This window comes from Anser brachyrhynchus, assembly GCF_964034855.1.
Source record: "Anser brachyrhynchus genome assembly, chromosome: 1".
Classification (NCBI taxonomy): domain Eukaryota; kingdom Metazoa; phylum Chordata; class Aves; order Anseriformes; family Anatidae; genus Anser; species Anser brachyrhynchus.
In genome coordinates this window covers 62,954,632-62,980,273 of record NC_137694.1, presented here as the reverse complement: position 1 = coordinate 62,980,273, position 25,642 = coordinate 62,954,632, and the positions used below count along the sequence as shown (strand labels likewise).

Sequence of the window (25,642 nt, the reverse complement as noted above, 5' to 3'; positions counted from 1 at the left end):
AAAAAGATTTCTTACAGGGATTTAAGAAGTATCTGAATTTTTCACTTGAATTGGTTTTCAATTTCCTTCCTTTTGTTAGCTGCAGATGCTGGCTTTCTCAGGCAGTGTAAAGATAAGACCAAGAATAGCCATATGCTAACTACCTAAGACTTTCTACAATTAAAACCAGCACCTCAGAAAGGAATCTGAAGCATTTTGAATTTTACTAGCAATTGAAACTCAGAATCTTCTGGGCTCCATTAAAATATTTAGCCCAAACCCCAAAGACAAGAGAAGGCTTGTGCCATTGTAGGGCAGTAATTCCCCAGCAGAAGAGCTCTGAGGCTCCCAGGCACAGCAGGCAGGAGGCAGGGTCGGGACAGTCAAATAACATTCATGGTTGTTGTGTCACACAGATTTGGCCATCTGGGCTCTCTTGTTCAGTGAGGAACGCTTGGGAAGTGCAAGCATAAAATTTCTTGGTAACTTTATAACTGGAAGCATCTGAACTCTGATTGCTTGCCATTGAGTGTGACAGTCATCAAAGAAAGGAAGTGAATATCAAATAACTTTAATCAAATAAATGGGGTTTCTTGGTCTTGTGTGTGATGTATGCAGGTTTTCATCTCCATAGAAAGCCAGAAAGAAATATAAACAAGGTTCATTGGAAGGCATTGCATTTGATTATTATTTTTTTTTCCATCAGAACTGAATTGAATATTTAAAGCTACAGTGACAAAGGCATCAGCTCTGTGCCTTGTTCTATGAAGTCACCTAAACTATCCCAATGCAAATGTGGAAGTCTTTCCAAGACAGAAGTTTTTGATTGACTTTGAGAACAATTTAAAAAAAATTTTTTTTCTTTTTTCTTTTTGTTATTGCTACTTTAAGGGGAACACTTGGTAGAATGTTCTGACCCTATAATCCATCTCTACCTTAATTTAGATTATTTTAATAAACTGAATAAGTGACATCTAAGAAAATAACACCAGACAGTACAATTTTGTTTGTTTGTTTTTCACAAAAAGCAGAACAAACAACCTTATGAGAGCAAAGGGGAGAGTTTTCTAAATTCTGGACAGAGAACCTCTCAAAGAGCTGCTTGGTAAAGTGCGACACTATAATTAGATTATTCCACCAAGTGTAATGAAGTCGGTCAGTTAAACCAATGTCTCTCTGCCTGTTATGAAATACAGTGAACTTTAGGAAGGAAAAGTGTTTGAAACTTAGTTTTTAAATAGGTATTATCTAACTGTAGGATAAAAGATTGTAAAAGGCTGATATTATTTTTTGATTCTTTGAAAATATGTCTTAAGTTCTTACTTGGGAAAAGAGCACCATCTACTGATCATCAATCTGAAATTCCAATACCATGTTTCATTTACATAGATTTTCTTGCATCAGTCAAATTGAATACTTAGACCCACAGTAACAAAGGCATGAGACTTTGTCTTATGGCTTTTACTTGTATATGTCATAACCCTCTTTCTGGAAGCTTTGGAAGACTCCTGAACATGTGTGAAAGAAGGATTATGTATTTTTAGCTACCAGCTCAATGTGATGTTTTGTTGTTATTAGTAGCTTAAGAACTTCAGATGCTCTGGTGATATTGATGAACCCACATCACCATCAAAAGGATGATACATGCTGTCCTAGTACAGTTGCTTGTTAGAGATGCCTACTTCTTGATGGCACAAGCACCTGCCTAGTCACCTGAAGAGCTAACCAAAGGGTAAAGGATGCTTTTTAAGTAGTACCCTTTTGTTTTCTGATGTCCCGAGAGAGAGGACAAGGACTGTCCTTTCCAGTCTCAGCACAGATTTATGCCAAATTACAGTATAATTTAACATTGTCTTAAAAGCATGTAGTTCTTCTGCACTTGAGAGAATAGTGAGTTCCTCAGCTCACCTCCAAAGCTCTTTTGCTCTTTTGAGCTTGTTTGTTTTTTTTTTTTTTTTTTTTTTTTTTTTTTTTTTTTTTGCCAGAGAGCCAGCTGTAACAAAGAATGGTTGACAGAGAAGTAGTCAGGGGTGAGAGCAACACTTATCCAGTGCAATAAACACTCTCTCCACTCACACACATAAGATGCAGCTGTACTGAAATCTCAGGTCATTACTCATGTGTTCTACCAAATATATTCCAATTATATTCTTTTAATTATGTCACGTCTTTTTATAGCTGCTCTGAATGCACTGACTTTTCTTCCACAAAGGTTGCTCAGAAAAGTTCTTTTCCTTATTTTCCTTCTCTCTTATGACTAAGTGATTGCACTCTGATTCATTAGAACAAAGAAGCAGACCAAGAGCGTTGGGGTGGGCTATCCAGCAGCTGTGGGGAGGACCCCACCAGTAAGGGTGGTGGTACAGCAGGCCTCGAAGGGGCAGAGACCTGGCTGAGCAGGAAGCTGGGCTGTGAAGATGACCAGGACAGCTGCAGCCTTGGTCTGGACAGAACCAAGGACTGGAGTGCCCATGAAGCCCATGAGCCAAGGCCTGGAGGCCCCCAGCAAGGTTTCTCACAGCTCTGTCTCCAAACCTGGGGGTGGGGGGGTGTAAAAACTGCAGAGCCTGCTGGTGTGCTTAGTAACCAACAGTAGCAAGTAAGCTTAGCTATAAATTTTTTCTTTTCTTTTCTCAGTTTCCTGCACATTTAATAGGACTTGAATTCTTAAGAAGCTCTAATGCTATTCCAGAAAATTAGCATGCTGTCATCCTATGAGTGACAGGCTATTTTCCCACTGTCTTATACCTGGTGTGATTGTGACAGTTGTCTCTAAACCAGAACATGGGGAGCTGAACCATGAGCTCCCACAGCTGCATGAACAGTTACAGCTTGAAACTCTGAGCTGACTATCTGTGACCACCACTTAGGCCTTCTGCAGGCCTGGCACAGAGAGGAATTCGTGACATGTTTATTAACTATTCATGCAATTATGACTTTCTGTGACCACAGAAAAATTAAGGTCCTTCTCATACTACTGCCCTTCTCAGGCCATAGTCCATCAGCCAGAGCTAAAAGCTATTAGTGCTCAATAATTGCTTGGTTAACTTTTAAACACTTTTAAACTTTTAAACTTTTGCCATTTAAACATTCTTGAATTCCTTGTCCCAGAGGCATGCATTCACGTGAGCACCTCAGCTGGGGAAGGAGCTGTTTAGAGAACATTCCTAGACCTTGTGGCTGCAGGGGAAAACTTAAAACCATGAGTCATTTGCATTCAAGATACTCCATTACCCTGTCTAGATATAAAATTATCAGTCTTTTGCGTTTGTGGTTTTTCTTTCTTTACACACTGGAACTTTTGCCGGACAAGTTTGTAATTTTGCTGGCAGGGTAGACAAGTATTTCAAGATTTTTGGATGCAAAGTTTGGTGACTAAAAATCTGTTTCCTCCAATAGAAGGAAGAAGAAAGGAATTACTGGATCTAAACAGAAAGCACAGTAAAATCATAGCATAGGATGATTAAAGAGGGAAGGCACCTCAGAAAGTCTCTAGTCTAACCTTCAGCTCCAAGCAGAAGCTCTGAGCTTGGACCAGGTTGCTCGGGGCTTTATCCAATTGAGTCTTGAAAACCTCTAAGGATGGAGATGGCACAGCTTGTCTTGGGCAACCTGCTCCACTGCCTGATTGACTGCATGATAAAAGAGTTTAAGGTTAAATGAGTCCAAGTAAGAATGTAAGTTGCCTATACACACACATGTATTGAAGGAATGGAGAGAAACAGACAAAGTAGAGCTATTTATATGAGGAAAGATAGAAGCAGTGATGTGTGTAGTCAGATACTAAGCAGGTGAGTTATAAGCATCTGTTGGTAATGCTAAGGGTGTATCACCAGGAAATGTACTTCAAAGGTATATGATAAACTCATAGACACAGCTTGCAGATTTCCTTTTGTTTAAATGCGGTATTAAATCACTCTGGTAGGGTAGAATGAATGGCTTATCTGGTCAGGAAATGCATTTTCACATATCTACAAGAATAAAGGTGATGTTCAATATTTATTTTTTCATTAAAAGTGTTCACCTGAAATTTATACGATTGGTCTGTTTTAGGAACACCTGATTGTAATTACTTTGCATATGAAGAAGATTAATGTGGTATTTTGGTTTGTCTAGATCCTTCTCAAGTCCAAGTCCCTCCATTCATGACAAGCAACTTGAGGGGTTACTCTAAAAAGGGGCAAGTCTTAATTTTTTAGGTTCATAGATTGAACCCAACATCCAGACCATGCCACTGGAACAAGGAGCAATTTCTCTTTTTGTTGGAAAATGCAGAAATAATCAATCTTTAATGATGCTAGACAAGGCTCCAATGTGGATGCTCAGCTCTGCCTTGGAAATAATGCTGTTCATCAGTCCTGCTGCTCAGGGACCTTCTGTAGGTTATAGCTTCTTTGTTTCTCCTGTAGCTCATTCTCCTCATGCTCTAAAGTTTCCCTGTTTCTTGAAAAAAGGACTTTAAAGACAAGGGAGAGCTCTGGAGTTCACTCTAGAGATTTCTGGACCGGGTGGTCTCTGACAGGGTCTCCCTGTTCTAGCTGTAGCTCTGGTGATGGCCCATTGCTGCTGGGGCAGCAGAGAGGAGCAAACATTGCAGGTCATCTCAGGACTGACAGGTCTAAGCTGTGCTCTTGGCCCCTGGGAATTTGGTCACACAGAGTCGGGCAAACTCAGTTGTACAGTTAAAATGAAGAAGACTTCAGTACTTTCACATGCATGATGAGGAGGAAAATGATTTTTTTTTCTAAAAACAAAAACAAAGCCATATTTTGTTTATATATATTTTTTAATTTTTCCCCAAACTTCAGCCTTTCTATTGAACCAGGCCAAATGTCTGTGTTTTGTGGTGCTAGGAAGTTTCTTTGAAATTCACAGTACTCTGTGTAAAGATCAGACCTCAGAAGGCTTGGCATAAATGACCATAAAACTACATTTGAAAACTTGACCTTAAACAACTTCTAACTTGCATAATGAGTCAGTGACATCTCTTATTTTTCTGTGAAAAATAAACAAAGTCATTGTTCTGAGAACTCCAAAGGAGCTCCTAAGAAGATAGAGGAGGGAGAGGAAGTTAATTTGAAAATGATGTTTTCAACAGGTTTAAATTAACAACAAACAACGCTTCCACTGGAAAAGTATTTGAGGAAAAACAAACTGAAATTATTTATTTATTTATTTATTTATTTTTCAGGCAGGCACTTATACTCAGTATATTGAAAATATTGAAATATATATTATATGTGCATAATATATTGTGTGTGTATTGTATATTAAAATATTGCATGTCCCCATAGCAAGACAAAAAAAAAAAAAAAAAAAAACTCCTGTAAAAGTAGAGATCCTCAGAAACTGTTTAATCACAGCACAAGTGATATAAAAGGTAAGGCAAAGAAAATTGGCAGAACTGAACCCAAGATCCAAGGTTTAAACATAATAAAACACAAACAGAAATCTTAATACGTGGTTTTCTGGCTCCATCTGGTGTTTATTTAACAGAATTTATAGTTCAAGGAAATCTGATTTCTACTCCCTTTTCCAGGTCTACATTGGAAATGAAGAGAGGTCATTAACAAGATACTTAAATTTAGGCAGTCTGAGGGCTTATAGTCAAAGTTGTGTATTCGCTCTGTGAAGGTACAGGAATATGGTTTTTTATCAGTGCTTATCTCCTGTGACTTAAATCATATCCAGATCTAAGAAAGGGCTTTTCTTACCACTTTCCCTCAGGATGCCAGTCAGGCTGCTAAAATACTATTCCTCTCTACCAACCTTGCCCCACAGTATATCCTCATTTTGGCTAAATCCTCAGCACTACTTCTTCACTCAAGTTAACCCCCAGACACTTGCAACACAATCATAAGTCTTCACATCTTTTTTTTTTTTGAAATTGTTCCTGCTTTCAAGTCAGATAATATCATATTTACTGACTATAAAGCAAACGCTAGTTGGGAGGAAAAATGAGAAGGCTACCAGTTGACCACTCATTGGATCAAATGTTTGTGGAGAAAGTATGTGTAGAGTCCAGGACATAAATAACTTTCCTCTTCCTTCTTAGTATTTTTCACAATATAATAGTGTAACACCCATCTTTTTCTACTGAGCCTAACATACAAAACTGTCTTGTCCTGGTATGCTCTTACACCAGCAAACTTCTTTTATTTAAAAAAAGGGTAAATTAATTGCTATCATTTAGGAAAGAGATTCTTGAACTTGTTCCATAGAGAGGACTATAAACAGATCTGCACATACATGTTAAAAACATTAGACGATGACAACTGCATTTTCAAATATGATTTGGCAATTGACAATATTGTAGAATAGCCAGTACTTCCTGACAAACAAGTTTTCTGCACACCTCATCTGCTTAACTATACTTGTAGAGCACCTGAGTAAACTAGATAGCATTGAGAAAGTCTTCTGCAGCAGCAAATGAGATTTTTTTTTTCACTTTTTCAGTTAGAAAGATGTTTTCCAATCTTACTAATTTTAAGTACCTTACTCTTCATTATTCTTGGTTGTAAGTAACAATCTGTAGCAATGTCACTGCTGCTCCTTGACTCATACACTCTTCTTTACATTGCAGATGTTCACACTTTTGTCTTTGGACTTACTGTTTTCCCACATAAAGAACTCCATTTCCTAAAATATGTGTGTGCGATGGCAAGGTGGAAGTACCTAAAGCAAAGATGTTGTAAATCACCTTTCAGTCTCACTGGCCTCAGGTTTCACCAGGGCTTTCAGCTGAGTGCAGCCAGCTCAGTACCACAAGCTCAGTGCACTTCTGTTTGAATTGTTGCTCCTCATCCCACCTTTATTCTTCACATTGCTGCTACCAGTCTTTACAGCAACAGCTGGTAGCTACAAGAGAAGAAGCTGCAACAGTTGCCTTAAAAGAACAGAAAGACCCAGACAGCCTTGTGCCCCCAGTCTGAAAAGGATTATGACTTGTATCATCCCCTGACAGGACAAGCAGGACATAAAAAACAACCCACAGAGCAAATTAAAAGCAGGCCCTGTAACCAAACCATCCCCAAGCAGGCAAAAAACAACAACAACAACAACAACAACAAAAAAAAACCTGTGCCACACAGCATGATGTACTCCTTCCATCCCCAAACAATGTCCAGAATAGCATCAGTGGAGTTGGAGACGGAGTCTTTTGTGTGTCTCCCCGATTCCTTCTCTTCTCCAAGATTAAATAAATTAACTCCAACCACAGTACAGTCAATGCTCTGGCTGTTTTGGAAACTGCCTCCTTGTGACACTCTCTGGTCTGAGCTTAATACAAATTTTGGGGAAAGTTCAAAAAAGGAAAGGCTGTTGATTTTTCTTTCTTTCTTTTTCTTTTTCTTTCTTTCTTTCCTTCCTTCTTTCTTTCTTTCTTTCTCTCTCTCTCTCTCTTTCTCTCTTTTTCTTTCTTTCTTTTTTCTTTCTCTCTTTCTTTCTCTTTCTTTTTCTTTCTTTCTTTTCTTTCTCCTTTCATTCTTTCTCTTTCTCTTTCTCTCTTTCTTTTTCTTTCTTTTTTCTTTTTCTTTCTTTTTCTCTTTCTTTCTTTCTCTTTCTTTTTCTTTCTTTCTTTTCTTTCTCCTTTCATTCTTTCTCTTTCTCTTTCTTTCTCTCTCTCTCTTTCTCTCTTTTTTTTTTCCCCTTCCTTTCCCCTCCTTGTCTTCCACCTATGAAAGCACAATAGTTGCATTTATATGTCAGAAACAGACTGAATTCTTCCTTCGAATAAAATATGCCATCCACCATATCCACCCTCTACAGTCTCTAACTCAAAATAATTCAGCATTGGCTAGTGTAAATGGAATGGGTTTACTTTAAAGGAAAAAATTACTTTTGGCTGCCCATTAAATGTCACAGAGGAAATTCATGGCATGTAGGAAAACAACGGTGTACAGAACTGTTGAGCCAAGATTGCCTAGCAGATGTTGTATTCATTATAGTGTAAGCATTATAAAATCATTTCTAATGAGCAGAAAACAGGAAAAGCCTATCTCCCTGTGGTGATACTGTGAAGGCAGTACTGTTGTTAGAAGTCTTTTTTTTCTTCCTTTTGATTTGTCATGTGCTAAGATTGGAATCTATAAAATTTCCTCAGTGCTATACGTGTGTAGAAGGCCTCAGGATTTAGGAAAACAGTTAATACCTGGTGATTTGTTACTATTTCCAGAACCAAGGCAATTTCCAGTGCTTTTGAGAGCACTGATCCAGAAGGCTGGCAAGGAATGTTTCAGGGAAGTGAGGAATTCCAACCCTAGCACTTGTGCCACACCAATACAAACCTCTGCTTCTTCTTGCCAGACATCAGCTCTGACTCAAGCAGAGAACCACAGCACAATGACTTTGGGATACCCTGAAAGTTGTCTCATGTCCAGCTCCCTGCTACAGCATCACCACCACCAAAAATATAATTTACTTAGAGTCTCTTTGTTTGCTTCCTTTTGGAAAATGGGTAGAAAATACTTCTTTGTATACCACTTTCTCACTGAGGTACCTGCTCTGGAAAGGCAGACTGCTACTTATTTTCTGATTAGATAAAGCATTTAAGCTTTCTGGAAACTGGTCCTCAGATGGAGTTAACTTGGTTTCAGGGTAGAGTGGCCTAACAGTTCTACAATAGCCATGTGTTTTTAGTTTTGGTAAGTTTTTTGTTTGTTTGTTTTTAATTTTTTTTGTAGTTGTTGATGGGTAGTTATTTTTGGTTGTTTCTTTCAGCAGGACTAACCGTCCTAACTGACATTTGCTGACCAAGTCTTGATTAATTAAATGTAACCTTTAAAAGAAATTAAACCCCAAGTGTTTCACAAAGGACAACTATTCTTCATTTTTAATTGTGCTGGTAAAAAAAAATACTAATGGAACACAGACTTTAAGAAAAGCTCTTAAAGGATCGTAGGATGATTCGGGTGTAAGTGGAAGGAGGCCTCAGGAAGGCCTCAGTCCAACCAGCTGCTCAGGGCAGGGTCCATTCTGAGCTCAGACTGGGTTGCTCAGGGTTTTACCCTGCTGGATCCTGGGTAAAAGGATCTACCTCCAAGGGTAGAGATGGCACAGTCTCTGTGGGCAGCCTGTGCTGCATGCAGCATGGGGAATAAACAAAGGGATCTGGAGGTCTGAGTGCAGTTGCAGGGTTAGGATCTCGTGGCAATTACTTAGGCATGGTGGGACAGCTCTCATGACTGGAATATGTCATATATATGGGGGGGGGATGAAGTGCCTGGCGAGAGCCTATGGGTGAGGATTAAAGGGCAGGCCAACAGGGTTGACATTGTGGTGGATCTTTACTACAGGCCACCAGATCAGGAAGAGGAAGTGGATGAGGCCTACAGGCAGCTGCAAGTTGCCTTGTGTTTGCAGGCCCTGGCTCTTATGGGGGACTTTAAACAGCCTGATATTTGCTGGGAAGACAACACAGCTCAGAACAAACAGTCCAGGAAGTTACTGCAGAACATTGCAGATAACTTCTTGATGCAGGTGGTAGGTTAGCCAACAAGGAGAGGGGTGCTGCTAGATCAGGTACTAACAAACAGAGATGGTCTAGTTGGAAATGTGAAGGTTGCGGGCAGTCTCAGCTGCAGTGACCATGAGATGCTGGAGTTCAAGATCCTGCGAGAAGGAAGCAGGGCAAAAAGCAGGACTGCAACCCGAGATTCCAAGAGAGCCAAGTTTGACCTCTTCAGGGACCTAATTGGAGGAATCCCCTGGGCCAAGGCCCTAGAGGAAAAGAGGGCCCAGGAGAGTTGGCTAATATTTAAGCACCACTTCCTCCAAGCTCAGGATAGGTGCATCCCTACGAGAAAGAAGTTGAGCAAGGGGGGCAGGAGACCTGTGTGGATGGGCAAGGAGCTCTTGGGAAAACTTAAACAGAAGACGAAAACGTACATGATGTGGAAGAAGGGGCAGACCACTTGGGTGGAATATAGGAATATTGTCAGAGAATGCAGGGATGCAATGAGGAAGGCCAAGGCCTGATTAGAATTAAATTTAATCAAGAGATATCAAGGACAACAAGAAGGGCTTCTTCAAATACATCAGTAGCAAAAGGAAGACCAAGGAAAATGTGGGTGCGCTGCTAAATGAGGTGGGTGCCTTGATAACGGCAGATACAGAGAAGGAGGAGTTACTAAATGCCTTCTTTGCTTCAGTCTTCACTGCTAAAGCTTGCCCCCAAACACTACTGAGACCATAAACAAGAGAGAAAACCTGGAGAGAGGAAGACTTTCCCCTGGTTGAGGAGTATTGGGTTAGAGGCTCAGGGGAGACCTTATTGCTGTCTGCAACTACCTGAAAGGAAGTTGTGGGGAGCTGGGGGTCAGCTTCTTCTCGCAGATAACCAGCTACAGGACTAGAGGGAATGGCCTTGAGTTGTGCCAGGGGAGCTTTAGGTTGGAAATTAGAAGACATTTCTTCTCAGAAAGAGATTGGACAGACAATGGAATGGGTTGCCCAGCGAGGTGGTGAAGTCACCGTCCCCGGGGGTGTTTAAGGAAAGTTTGGACATGGTGCTTAGAGACATGGTCTAGTGGGTGATATTGGTGGTAGGGGTATGGTCGGACCAGATAATCTTGGAGGTCTTTTCCAACCTTAATGTTACTACGATTCTATGAGGAAACAGTCTGTCCTTAAATCCTGCTAAGACTTCATGTTTCAGCTTGCACCGTTGTCTCTCATCCACCCAGCTGTGAAGGGCCTGCATCTGTCTAAGCACTAACCCCCTTGCAGGCCCTAAAGGGGTGCTGTTAGGCACCCCCAGCCACCTCTCCTCTCAGCTGACCAAGCCCTGCTCCCTCAGCCTCCGCTCTCCAGCCCTGACCAGCTCAATAGCCCTCCACTGAACTTGCTCCAGTTTGTCTGTGTCTTTCCTGCACTAGAGGCCCCAAACCTGGCTGTGGTACTTTACACATGATCTAGTGAGCGCTGAGTGGACAGATACTTCTGTCAACCAAACACAGCCCTCTATACTTTCAATAGAATTCCACATTCTGAAATTCCCTTTTGGGAATTCCTAAGTGCAAAAGTATACCTTCTTCTGCCTTCTATTTATTTATTTATTTTTTATTCCCACATGGCTGAAAAACCTTTCATTCAGCATTGGCATGTGAAGCCGAGATTTCTGGCGGCACTGAAGCAGGACGCCCAAATCATTCATGATTTTGCCTTCATCTGAGTGTCTGTTTCCCCAGATACTTCCCTAAAGCCTCCATCTCGAATTTGTTCTTTCTGTATATACTTGGATTCTCAGCTCAGAGGTGACAGGCTGGATGGCTGCCACCAGACGTCTCCCCGTGCGTAAGGGGAGGTTTTCAGAAGGTGGCCAGTAGTCCTTCCTTGCCCCATCCTTACCCTCCAATGCGACAGGGGGCTGGTAGAAGCGTCCCCCCGAGCCTCTGCCCTGCCGGGGAAGCCCAAAACGAGGACCGAGACCGTGGGGCCGCCCAGGGGCGCGGGCGTCGGTGGGCGCACCCGTCCCCGCGGCGATGAGGGCGGGCCGGGACCCGGAAGAGGAGCCGCCGCCGACCGCCTGACTTCCCAGGCAGGCAGGCAGGCAGGCAGAACGGGCGGGCGCCATGCTGCAGTTCTTGGTAAGGCTCCGCCGGGCTGTGGCGGCGCCGCCATTTCGCGGCGGGGCGGAGCGAGGGGGCGGCCGGGGCGGCGAGCTGAGGGCTGCGCCGCAGGGCGGGCGGGGGCGGCGGGGGGGCCGCTCGGGGAAGGCTGGTAGGGGCCCGCGGTGGAGGAGATGCGGGGGTGTGCAGGCAACGCCTTTGGCTGAGCAGCCTAGCCTCGGAGCCTCCCGGCTCACTGTTGTCAACACCGGGAGACTGAGTTGACAAAAGGAGCAAGCTGCGAGCACAGTGTCCTAGTGTCTGTGGTTTCCTGCAGTTTCTCTTTTCCCGCTCCTTAAAGGCGATCCTGGCCGTTTCGGTCGCACCCCTTTTTGTCAGGGAGCTGCACGGTTGTTCAGTGTCTCTGTCGTGCGGTGCCGGCTGTGGTTCAGCTCCCTGCAGGGTGGCTCTTCTCGGTTTTCTCTGAAAATAAGGATGTTATGTCTTGTTTCTCTCCAAGTCATGCCCTTAGTTTGTCGTTAAGATTCAGCAAATTTTCCTTGCTCACGGTAATAACCTTCAGCTACTCAAATTTCTCTGTACTAGTGCGTACATGTACCTCCCTCATTTTGGGAGAGCAGTGGTTTTCAGCCCTTGCCATTTTGCACACCTTTAAAAATTGATCAGTGGAGATGCTATTTTGTGTGTACGTGTATAAGTTAAGGCAAGTGATAATGTTTCATTACTGCATTTCTTTTCCCATAGCACTAATAGGTGAATTGTTTTATATATATATATATTTATTATTTATTATTATTTTTTTTCTCCCATTTTCCTTTCTGTCTTTATGTATGCTTCCCTAAACTCTTCTGGACGTCTGAGGTTGGATGCCCATCTACTCTTAATTAAATACTTAATGCTGGCATTTTTACTGTCAACTCAGAAAATAAATTACCTGTCCAAAAATAAAATTAAAAAGCTGTTCTCTGTTGTAACAAAGTACAGAAACAGTCGCCCATTTTCAATTCTAGTTGTGTGTAAGTCATTGAGAGGGGTGCTCTAGGTTTTCAGTTTTGTTCAGATGTGTCTCAGTCAATACAAACAATTAGTGGTATCCTTTAACGCTTTAATAGGGAAGAGTAAGTCAGTTGGTTAATAAGTTTCATACAAAGTGTTGATAAGGACGAGAAGAGATGGCCCCTTCTAAGTTGAGACAGCCTTGTGTGATTCTATGGAATGAATAAAAAGTCCTATTTCTTATCTCAACTTCAAAACAAAATGTAACAATAAGTTGATATGAAAGCATCAGTAATTTCTGTAGCAGTCTTTAGTTGTCTCTCTCCACTCACTTGAAAATATTCAGTAACAGTAAATATGCTTAGCCAGTCTCAAAGTTTCTGTGTTATCAACTCTACTGCTTGCTGCTAATGTTGGTTTGTTTTTTGCAATTTCTAGATAAAAACCTTATTATGACATCTCAATTAGTGCCTGAAAGTTTGAAATAAGATAAATTAATTCTGAGTTTTCTTCTTCTTTGGGTGTAGATTGGGTGTTTGACTTTTGCTCTCCCTTGTTAGGGCTGTAACAGGGAGATAAAGGGATAATCTTGACAACCTTATATTTTTGTTACCCGGAGTTAAGCATAAACTAAACATTTGCTTAAAGTGTGTCTCGAAATGCTGGGTAGAAATTGGATGACCCTGAACTTTCATAAGCTTTATTGTCCTTAATTAACATGCACATTTTAATTGCCTATATTTTTTGCAGTCCAAATTTTTTGAAGTCTAAATGCTGAGATTTTTCCCACTGTTTGAATTGTCAGCTATTAAAGTAAATGTGACTGGGTAGATTGCTCTAGAATAAAATGCTAGACTTTTCAGTAAAAGAGCACACTTAAAAGGCGTACTAATGTCAGTACCATCTGTACCAAATAAGGCTTATCACGTAGCAGAACATGAGATAGTTGTCCCATCTTTGGAAATATTCTAGGTTAAAAGTCTAGAAACCTGCTAGGACCTAGTTTGTGTTTTCAAGTGAGTTCCCAAAGATATGTATGCTTTAGATAGAGGAAACTTGTTTCTATTACAATGATCCGCTATATTAAGAGGAATCACAAATATGGTTTACTTCAGTGCAACATTTGTTAATGTCTCTCAGAGTAATTCTTTAACTGATAATTAAAACTACAACAGCAAATTATAACTGATGCAGCACCCACAAAAAGAACGATGCTTCTTCTTAAATTATAAACACTATGCTCCTTAAAAAGTTATAACAAACAGACAATAAGATCAAAAGTCTATGGAAGAATTTACTGAAGTTATTGCAGTCATGGTTCATGGGGCAGCTTTCAACCAATTTTAATTTTCTGTAGCTAACTTTTCACCAGTGCTACTTAAGGACTCTGAGTCACTGAAAAGATGAGCTGTACTGCATACCACTATGGGCTTGGAAAAGATGTCTGCTCAGATGTGATGGGAAAGTTGTTGTGGACAGTGGTTTTAATTTTCTTGAAATAGTCTTATTTTGGCAGCGGTGCCTGAGTAATAATAATTTTCTTAAATAGAATTGGCCTCAGCTGAGAATGAATGGAAGCACAGTATTAGTAGTCTCTACTTCCAAAATAGCCAAATGAACTTTTATAGTATAGTGTGTCCTTATTATGGTGTGTAACAATTAAAAATATCCAGAGCCTTTTAGAGCTGCTGAGTGAAAATTTCATCATCTGCATTTGAAGAGAGGAATTTCTTTCCCTCGCAAAGTGAATCAGAATCATTAAGGTTGGAAAAGACCTCCAAGATCATCTGCGCCAACCGTCCCCCAACCAGCAACATTACCCACTAAACCGTGTCCCTAAGCACCACATCCAACCTTTCCTTGAACACCCCCAGGGACGGTGACTCCACCACCTCCCTGGGCAATCCATTCCAATGCCTGACTGCTCTTTCTGAGAAGAAATGTCTCCTCATTTTCAACCTAAACCTCCCATGGCACAACTTGAGGCCATTTCCTCTAGTCCTATCACTAGTTATCTGCGAGAAGAGGCCGACCCTCAGCTCCCCACACCTTCCTTTCAGGGAGTTGTAGAGAGGAATAACGTCTCCCCTGAGCCTACTCCAGACTAAACAACCCCAGTTCTCTCAGTCGCTCCTCATAGGACTTGTGTTCCAGGCTCTTCACCAGCTTTGCAGCTCTTCTCTGGACACGTACAAGGGCCTCAATGTCCTTCCTGTAGTGAGGGGCCCAAAACTGAACACAGTACTCGAGGTGTGGCCTCACCAGAGCAGAGTACAGGGGGACGATCACATCCCTGGTCCTGCTGGCTACACTATTCCTGATACAAGCCAGGATGCCGTTGGCCTTCTTGGCCACGTGGGCACACCGCCGGCTCATGTTCAGGCAAGCATCGACCAGCACCCAAGATCCTGTTCCTGTGAACAGCTTTTGAGCCACTCTGCCCCAGGCCTGTAGTACTGCATGGGGTCGCTGTGGCCAAAGTGAAGGACCCGTCACTTAGCCGTATCCCATCCCATTGGCCTCTGCCCATCGATCTAACCTGTCAAGGTCCACTTGAGGCTTTTCTTCAACTGGCAAGCAGGGGAACAAGATGAGAACTGTGCTTCCATTTTGCTCTTGCTCTCCTTCCAGATTACAGTTTCACAGACAGCCTTCACGCAACTACGAGTTTGCAGTTGTCAAAAGAGGTTGTGCCCTGCACACATTCCAGCAATGCTTTCCTGCCTTAGAGGAGCCCCTAGATCAGAGTGGATTTGGCTTAAAACTTATCTTTTGAGGTCCAAGGGGCCTGGGAGGTGTACAGCTGGTGGTGGTTACAGAGGAGAAGTAGCAGCAGTACCGCACTGGGGCAAAGTGAAGAGGGATGGGGAGCCAGCTGCCCATCAGTGACAGTGCAGTTTTGCATCAGTTGAAGTTGATGGGGGAGCACCTTTTACAATGAGGCTGAGATCTTTTTGCTGTCAGAGCCTCTGTTCTGCGATTCCAGCTTGTGAATCTTTTTGTTGCTATTGTATTATTAATGTGTTGGATCATTCTGTGTGTGTATTCTTCCCCAGCACTGTGTATTACTCAGGTATTGTGTTACTGAGGTATTGATGTAGGCTTTTCAGTTGTGGACCAAGACCTCTGAGGAATGTGGGTCTATGTAGTTGTACTTTCCCAGTGCTATGGGAGTTACTGCCTTTGTGGGTTTGCAAAGAACTTTACAAAGATGATCATAGCCTTATCCAGTCTTGTAGAACTGTATTTAAAACACACCATTATTTCCAAAATACAACACAGTTAAGGTTTTCCTAGAGAAGCGACTGGGTAAAATTGTGCCTGCCTTTGGAAGAAAGGCGCAAAAGTACAACTAAAATTGAAACTCTACTTTTCACCTTTTTTTTTTTTTTCTCTTAACCAATGTGCTTTTGATAGGATGCTAACAATTCTTTTCTTTCTCCCTTTTTAGCTTGGTTTTACTCTTGGCAATGTGGTTGGGATGTATCTGGCTCAGAACTATGATGTAAGTATCCTTGCATTCTCAGAATTGAACTTAATCTGAATTGAATATATAAGGATGTTTTACTCTAATCAAAATTGAATCAGTCTTAATTTTGTTGTTTTATTGGATTTGAATAGAATACAAATTGTACTAACTTCAGTTACAGATAAACTCAGATTTAAATGGAACCACAAAGAGCTAGATTCTTTTTGACATCTTGTCTGTAAGAAAGTAACGTGTAGAGCCTTAACTAATACTGGGGACCTAGAGCACAGATATTGTAACCAGACATCTACATAGGTAGAGGCAGGAGAAATAGAAAAAATCTAGCCAGCTGTTTGGGAGATTTCAGTACCTGCTTCTGTCTCAAACAGTACACTGATCTGCAGTCTTTCTGTCTTTGTCTGACTGAGACTTTTCTCAGAGTTAGAACAGAAGATGTACAGCTAAGTTTTCAATACAAGCTTTCAGTTTCTGCAGAGTAAGTAAAATCCCTTATAAGACCAGTTCCGCTTAACTGCTTTCAGGCTAAAGTAGTCATTGGAATTTAACATACTTTTTTCCCCCTTTCTTTTATAATCTATACTAGCTTTTTCTTTTCAATATATTTTACAAAGTTAAGAAAATGCAGTCAAAAGAACATATTGTGTATCAATTTGTATTGTAAGCATAGTATAGTGTTTTTCTGGAAGCACTAATGATGCGTTGCCACAAGAGGGGGACTTCTGCTTTTGATTTGGAGGAAATGGTTCCCTGATAATGTAATGCTGACTTGCAGTGGTAATTGGTAATTTGGTAACTGGCAATGGTAATTTTATTACTGGTATCAAAAATTATTTTTCTTAGATAACCTCCAAGATGAACTTGTCATCATGAGATGCTAATTCTGCAGTCATATGCATGTGTGTTTAATTATAAGCATATGGAGAGTTCTGCTGATAGCAGTGTACTTCTCTTGGTTTATTTTAGATGTCAGACCTGTTAAGGGTTGGGCTCTTAATTTTGCTTTCTCAAAAGGAGCTTAAGTTTGAAAAATAGGGAAGAGAGAAACTTCTGACATTCCCTGTACTATCATCCTCAAACCATCCAACCAGAGGTCTGCAGTCTGTTTGGATTGAATATCCTTCTCTGCCATCAGGGGACAAGTGAAGTAAAAGTCCATGATTTTCTTCATAAATACCAGTGAAAATTTTGGTTTGCTTTCATTTAATTAGTTTGCTTGTAAAATCCTATGTTGATTCCAAATTTAGGTCAGAGTCATAAGTTAATCTGTTTCCATCCCTGCTATAAAAGTTCCTTTTTTTGCCCCCCAAGTTATCCAAACATACTGTTAGATTGTTTTTAAAATGCTTTTGTTTCTAAAAGAAAGCTGAAGCTTTGAATTTCAAAAGCAGCAAATTGAATTTTCTTTCAAGTATGAAGCTACAAAAGGTTGACAATTTGCAATGCACTAAACTTCCCCAATGGGGAATTTTGGTGCCCACAAAATGGACCAGGAGAGGTATTTCTTCACAGATTATTTTAAAATATATTGGCTGTTATGAAGCATCTCTTTTCTCCTTTTTTTTTTTTTTTGACCAGTACAGTACAATCTAATTTTCCCTCTAAAAGTCATTATTAAAGCCTGTGCATCAGTGCTTGAATCACTTACTCTTTGGCAGTTCATTCTCTTTCAGTGAGGAAGCCAGACTGGTCTTACTGAATTTTCTCTGAAGTGATTTCTTTTCCTCCCTCCTGTTCCCATCAACACTGGCTGATGTTTTTTCTTAGCAGTCTGCCTATTCCAAAATATTTCCCAAAGTCCCATGTGAGGTGCTTTCCTCTGCTCTTTGCTTGAGGCTACTTTGCTTTTAACAAAATCTATGCAAAGTAACAGATCCCGGGATCAAGCATCTATTAGAAAGCAGTGTAAACTTTTTAGAATTTCTGTGTTCATGGTATGGTCTTACCTGCTGAAGTTCATGAGGTCTCGTAACTCATTTTTTGTTGTTGTTGTTATTTGTTTCTTGTTTTTGTCTTTAAAGATTCCTAACATTGCAAAGAAGCTTGAAGATTTTAAGAAGGATGTGGAAGCTAAGAAGAAACCTCCCAGTGACAAGTCCTAAGGGAGCGGTGTTACCCAAGTCACCTCTGTGCATGCATCAAGGATGCAATTTACCTTTCAGGCAACAAAGATCAAGCAGAGGTTTGGCATGGGAGCTTCCTCCGCTTTTAGTCTCCTAGAGCCAGAATGTCCTGTTTTGAAAAAGCAACCATGAACTTTTTGTGGGACTGATTTTCAAGGGTTTCAGAATTTTGGATTTGCAACGATATGACTGGATAAGATCACTTGTACTTTTCGTTATTGCTTTTCCTAATATTTTATAGCACATTTTTACCTGATCCAACTGGAGAATAGTATTAGTCCTGTTACTATGTATACCTCATACTTTGTAATACCCTAAGTCTTAGAATACCGCAAAAGAAATTAAATGCATCATGAAGTAACTTTCAGGGTTTCTTGTAATTTGTTGTGGGTACTTCTTAAGATCTGCATTCCGTTATTTGAGATGGGAACTTCCTGAGAGGTGCAACAATAAAGTTAATTTGTCAAACTATGAACTTGGGGGGAGGGAGAAGTTTCTGCTTTTTCCATTATGTTAAATGATCACTTCTACCAGTGTAAACTTTGTGCTAACACTACTGATTCCGGAAGGCATAAAAGGTTGTTTTTGCCTACGTTAACCGACGTTTCATTGTTTCTTCTATTGTTGTCTCTTCCTGTTCTTTCCATTTGACTTGGTTGCCTGAGGGTATCTCTGTAATGATGGGTAGGATGGGAGAGAAAAGAGTTATCTTCCATTTGTGGTAACCAAGACATTTGGTTACAGTAACAGTATGAATACAAACCATTGACTGTGTACTTAATGGCCCAATTTGCATAATTATTCCTGCATGGAGACAGGAGATGGATTTGATGATCTTTGTGGGTCCATTCCAACTTGGAATATTCTATGATTCTTTTTCTATCAAATATATTTGGTATTACCTATCACTTCCTCAGTGCTCTGCATGGTCTTCAGCCCACTGGCTTTTCATTTGGCTCAGTTTATCTACAATGTATTTTCATAGGATTAGAACCACTTTTCTACTGTGCCCCTTACTGTCTGTCTGGTATGTTCCTCTTCACCTTTTTCTGCCACTAAAAAACTGGTCTATGAGAAAATACACATCATACTATGCCTCTATCCTTTTCTGTTTGAATGGAAATTAAAATCAGCATTTGGAAGGTATGGTTTTGTACAAATTCTGTTGTAAATTCCTAAGAAAATATTGCAGTAGTTTGAGTAGATATGAGCTTTATTTGGTAGATTGTTGAATTAATATCATTATCGTTTCCTTTTTTTTTTTCTTCCGTAAAGTAGTAAAGTCCTATCAACATTGTAAGGTGACTTAAATCACTAAGTCCTCTTGACAGTCTTGCAGAATGTCAAATTTTTGAACTTCACCACTAAAGACACTACCTATTTTGCTCTATAGACTCAGTGGACTGTGCTGCTTAAGGTAAACACACCCTTCAAGCTTTTATGTACAGGATTCCCTTTGTGATTCCCATTGTGATTTTCACCTCCCCACCCCAAACCCTTTAACTTGGAAAGATGTGTGGATTCCAAGCTCAGGAATTTTCACGGAATCACAAAGATGTTTACAAAATACCACACACCAAACTTTCACTTCGTTTTCCAAAGTAAGGTGATGATAAGAGTCCTTCCACAATGCAGTTCTACAATTGAGAAAATTATTTATCATCTTAAGATTCTCCTTAGAGAATATATATAGCCAAGATATATGTCATCTATAATTTTTCATCCTTTCTTTCACCGTGAAATGTGTAGCTGACAAAAGCTTTTGGTCTTTGCAAATTGGTATTTAGCAAACTTAAAAGCCACCTCAAGTCAGACAGTTTTAGAAGCTATGCTATCAACTCTTTCTATACTAAACACTCAAACAACTCAAGGGAGAAATACTTCATACCACCTAGCACAAGTTAGAAGAAACTTCATGGTAGCAGTGTGCATTGAACATGCTAAGATTGTGATTGGTGAAGGAAGTTCAAAAATAAAGTGCAGCCATGTTTAGCTATTATTGAACTACCGAAGTGTACTTTGGTCTTTGAAAGGGGTTTCTATTAGCTTTCACAGACTTCAGACCAGACTGAAAGACCTGTCCTCCACATGCTAACTTTCCATACACTGAGACAGTACTGTACAGCTGTTTTAATGCTGTCATGAATGCAATGAACTTAGTTTCCCCTACCTTTTTTATTTTTTTATTTATTTTATATTTCTTTATTTCCCATTCTTGAGCAGTGTTGAAAAATACTGTCTCTAACCTACTCACGTTTCTTTAATTGTCATATAAAACTATATTAGCATGTAATATTGAACTAGTTATTTCATCAAACATGCTTTATGTTCTTCCTTTTCTTTACACATAAATGGGAAGGGCAAGAATATTCAAAATCTGTGTATTTGCTGCCAGACAGGCCTGTCACTCTAAAAGTGCAAGTTGGAGTTGAAACTTTCAGCTGAGGATTCCAAGCATGTGTTGGGATTCTTTTCCTATCAGATTATGAAGTGAACCAGCTACAGCTGTAGTGCTGTAGGACAAGTATATGTTAATTAATACTAGACACAAGACTTAAACATTTCACAATGTTTGCAACACTTTCCAATTTAGCTCATTTCTTTCCCATATAATAAGCAGGAAATTTAGATAATAGTGCAATGCAGTTCTTGTCATCTTTGCAACTACTCTATAATACATTTTACTAATTGATTCAGCCTGAGGCTATCCTAGGTGATAATAAAGGTTAAACTTGTGTTACATTTCAGATGGCGAAAAGTCCACATGGATAATGCTTGATGCAGATCTTGCATCTGAGTGCTCAGAGGGATTTTGGTGGTGTCTTAGCAGGTCGCACAGGCAGGTTGAATGCACCTTCTGGACATCTAGGAGAGAGCTTCCCACTTAATATGGTTGCTGTGGATTTCTGCACATTCAAAATGTCTGTGTGGATAGCCGAAATCACCAACTAAAATATGCAATCTTCCTATCTTTGCTACAAACTCTTAGATAAATGCAGTTGTCTCCATTTTCTGGTGTTGATTGGTTTTTTGACACGTCCTAGGAGTTGAAGATTTGAGGCAAAAGGGGAGGAAAGGAACATATGAGCTACTAACAGACTGCTAAAATATTTACTCTGGATTGAGATTTATCTCGTGACGGAAAATGTTGTCCTAGGCTCTTGTGGAGCATCATCCTTTGAAAGTAGTAAAAGGTTAATACTGAAAAGATACAAAATGCTAGATAATAAAGCTAATTATTAACTTACTGTGCACCAAGAGCTCAAATAAGGAAGGTGGATTTTTGAGAGAAATTCTGGCATTTTACCTCACAGAACTTCACTGAAGTGAGCTCTGTGATTCTGTGAATGCTCAATGATGCCGTTTTACATCACAGAACCACAAACCCTTGTTGCACGATGGGTGTTCCAGTCTCTTGGTTTTCGTGGCCCTTGGTCAGGACTCACTCCAGTATGCCTATGTACCCTTTGTTCTGGGAAGCCCAGAACTGGACAGAGTAGTCTAGATGTGTCTCATCAAGGCTAAGAACAAGAGTACTGTAGAATCATTAAGGTTGGAAAAGACCTCCAAGATCATCTGGTCCAACCATCCCCCTACCACCAATGTCATCCACTAAAACCATGCTGCTAAGCACCCCATCCAACATTTCCTTAAACACCCCCAGGGACGGTGACTCCACCACCTCCCTGGGAAACCCATTCCATTTCCTGACTGCTCTTTCTGAGAAGAAATGTCTCCTAATTTCCAACCCAAATCTCCCTTGGCACAACTTGAGGCCATTCCCTCTAGTCCTATCACTAGTTATCTGTGAGAAGAGGCCAACCCCCAGCTCTCTACAACTTCCTTTCAGGTAGTTCTAGAGAGCAAGAAGGTCTCTTCCCCCAAAGCCTACTGGTTTACACTAGTTTTTGCAGCCCATACATCAAAGTGAGTGCAGTATTGTGAATGACAGAGATATCCTACCTGAAACAGCTCCTAAATAGCTGCTGTCCTGAACAAGTGGAGGGCAAAGGTCTGAGGGGTCATTCCCAAAGCACCAGCCCTACAGCCCTACATACTCCATCCCTTTTCTTCCCCCACAGCAGGCCAGCACCATCGATACCTTACACACTGAACAATATGGATGTGGTGTGGCGGACATTTCTCCTATGGACAGGCCCATGGACCAACTGTGACCCGCACCTGTGGTTCTGTATGTACACAAACACATTCACACAAACCCTCCGGAGAGAAGCACCAGCTGTGCAGAAACCCAACCACAATCTCTCGATATGCCTTTTTTTCTCCCACATATCCAAGCTTTTCCCTCGGGATTTTCGCAGCGCGGCCCAGAGCCTCAGGCTCTGCCCTGACCATAGAGGAGGTCGGCCCACTGGTGGGGGAGCGCCATCATCTTCTGCCCTGCGCCACCCGGTGGCGGCTGAACTAAAACTCAACTCTTCCTTCAGCCTGCGGAGGGTGGTCTGCCTAATGCAGCTGAGAGTGCTGTTGGCCGCCTTTGCCACAAGGGCATATTGCTGGATGGTTTTCTCCGTGTCTGCCAGGGCCCTCAGCTCCTTTTCTGCAAATCTACTTTCATAGAATCATAGAATATCCCGAGGTGGAAGGGACCCATACGGATCATCGAGTCCAACTCCTGGCACCACACAGGTCTACTAAAGAATTCAGACCATGTGACTAAGTGCACAGTCGAAATGCTTCTTAAACTCCGACAGGCTTGGTGCCGCGACTATGTCCCTGGAGAGCCTGTTCCAGTGTGCGGTAACCCTCTTAGTGAAGAACCTCTTCCTGATATCCATCCTGAACCTCCCCTGTCGCAGCTTGACACCATTTCCTCAGGTCCTATCACTGAAAGAGAACAGATCAGCACCTGCCCCATCACTCCCCCTCGCGAGGAAGTTGTAGAATGCGGTGAGGTCTCGCCTCAGTCTCCTCTTTTCCAGGCTGAACAGGCCAAGTGACCTCAGCAGCTCCTTGTACTTCTTCCCCTCTAGGCCCTTCACCATCTTAGTAGCCCTTCTCTGGACACTCTCTAATAGTTTCACATCTTTTTTTTTTTTTTTTTTTTTTACTGCTGTGCCCAGAACTGCACACAGTACTTGAGGTGAGGCTGCACCAGCACAGAGTAGAGTGGGACAATCACTTCCCTTGACCAACTAGCAATGCTGTGCTTGATGCACCCCAGGATACGGTTCTCAAAAGCTCTCTCTAATAATAGTCTCCCACAACAGATGATTGTAGACATGGCTACAGCATAGGCCCAGGGATCAAGTGAGGAGGCAGACTGGAAGCTAAATCTCCAGGTCTGTGCTCGAGTGGGGCTTGTGGGCCCAAGGGAGGGAGTTGCGGGTAGGAGCCCCAGATGAGGCTGCCAAGGGCTGTAAAGGCTCTTTGGTGCACTCAGGGCCCTGGCATTAGCTTTCTGAACCCCATCTGAGTTACTTAAATTACTATTATCTCCAGCCTACTTGTGTAAAATTGGGTTATACTACACAGAAATTACTCAAGGACAAGGAAAAAATTAAAGTAGACAACTCTTGTATGTTTTTACATTAGGTAGCATCATCTACATCAGAAACTTTTATTGTGAATTCATGTAAGGATACATGACTCCTGCTAATCTAGCATATTATTGGAAATATTTCTTATAAGACAGCTCTCCTTTTTGACTGGAGAGTGAATATCTAGTTCATGAACCACCTTAATAGAGCTAACTCTTCACTGTGATATCTGATGAGTAAAGGAATGTAGTGCTGATCTGACAGCAGAGGACGTTTCTCAGTGGTGATGCTGCAGGGAATTGTGGTGGGACTCAATAAATGTATTGCCTTTGTGAAGACAGAATCTTTCCACTGTGGTTCTCCTTTGTCCTATGTTGCTGGCAGTTGTGTGCACCAACAGCTGTTATGACTTCTCTGTGTGTTCTCTCTTGATGCGATACTATATACTATACATGCTGAGCATCTGGAAATATGCTTTGAATGGCCCGGACTATTGTTGGCCCTAAGCACAGGCAGCCTGTAGATTGCTGTTGAGGTTTAAGTGTTGCAAAGGAAGAAATCAGTATTTCAAAATTAACAAGGAGTTGATTTTATAAGCCTAGATTTATAGGCTGTATTTATAGAAATAGAAATGACTATAGAAATACAGAAATTACATTGAATTGATATTTGTATGTAAAAATTAATAATCTCCATTATGTCTAGTAGAATTACTTTGAATATTAAGAAATAATGATGCATATTACAATGTAGATACTGCTGCTAAGTTACATAAAGAAAGTTCCCTTACAGGTCTATTTTTGCCTCAGATGAACAAGAAAAAGATGCTTACTCTATTTGTTACACTTCTCAGTGGTATAAGCTAACATTTGCTTTACAAACCCCAAGCCAAGGTCATTTTTATTGAATTTGTACTGAGATAAAATAGCTGTGGATGTTATTTGCTTTTTCACCCGGAACACACATTAATCACAGAGAGCCAAGATTACTATCTTGAAAAATAAAACAAATTTCATAAATTGACTTCAGAATACCTGCTCCCACCAAACTCAGTTCTACCTGTAGTTTTTAATACATCTGGATAACACCTAAATCTCTCACTTCTGTAAATCACTGACTCAAAGCATAAATATATTTGTAAACTTTTCTAACCTTTCCCTGACTAAGATTACATATTTGTCTTTATTTTCTTTAACTGGGTTCCTAGAGCACTGGCAATCTTCTAATGTGGAGTTGATTCTTGTCAAAAATAAAAAAGATAATTCAGGCTGAATTTTTTAAGACAAAGACACTGCACAGATTTACTTCTCATCTATGCAGACTGCCTCAAAAATAGAGGGAAGTTCATTCTTCTAGCCTAACCTTCCCCCAGGCTGCCTGACAACATCTCCTGTGAGCCCAGGTGATGAAGTAGAACATACTATTGGTTTTCTGTGTGAAAACAGAGATTCTACAATCTTTCATCACATTGATTTCATCACCCTTCTTCGTAATCTGCACCTTTGGGTTCAAAGGTGGAATCCAAGCGGTAAGATCAGTATATGAAAAAAAAAATACATAAGGGCCTGTTTTAAATTCTGTTATTCAGATTTTTCTACAAGCAAGAGAGAATTGAACAACCGCTGTAAAAGTATTACTATCATGCTCTGCTTTTAAGAAATAAAGAAATAAAATATCAGCTGCAGGATAAAGAATTGCTCAGTATAAATCACCTCAATTTACTTCAGTGAAATTATTCAGGTTTTATATCACAGGAAAAAATAGATATGTAGCCTTAATAAAATTCTAGTAAAAGGTAATATAAAATTGTCAGATGAAATAGTATACTGCTACTAGTTATAGTGATTATACTTTTTGGACAGAAATCTTAAATTCTGGGCTGAAAGCAGAACTTCTGTTTTTATGACCTGATGAATGTGGTGAATGTTCAAAGCTTCTGGAAATCACTTAATTTGAAATCAGGCTTATTTCCCCTTGAAGAAAATACTT

The 25,642-nt window shown here is 40.8% G+C and overlaps 1 protein-coding gene across 1 annotated transcript; it reads left to right on the top strand.

Moving 5' to 3' along the window:
* Positions 1-11,316: 11,316 nt before the first annotated feature.
* On the top strand, positions 11,317-18,750 carry STMP1 (short transmembrane mitochondrial protein 1). The gene is made up of 3 exons (XM_080553101.1): positions 11,317-11,564; positions 15,994-16,047; positions 18,051-18,750. The coding sequence occupies exons 1-3, from the start codon at positions 11,550-11,552 to the stop codon at positions 18,129-18,131; spliced, it is 150 nt and encodes a 49-aa protein (XP_080409227.1). The 5' UTR covers positions 11,317-11,549; the 3' UTR covers positions 18,132-18,750.
* Positions 18,751-25,642: the final 6,892 nt, after the last annotated feature.

Bases quoted from the DNA above. Each gene is read 5' to 3' on its own strand.
- STMP1 (XM_080553101.1), top strand. The intron at 16,048-18,050 runs GTAAGTATCCTT...TTGTCTTTAAAG, and splicing joins ATCTGGCTCAGAACTATGAT to ATTCCTAACATTGCAAAGAA.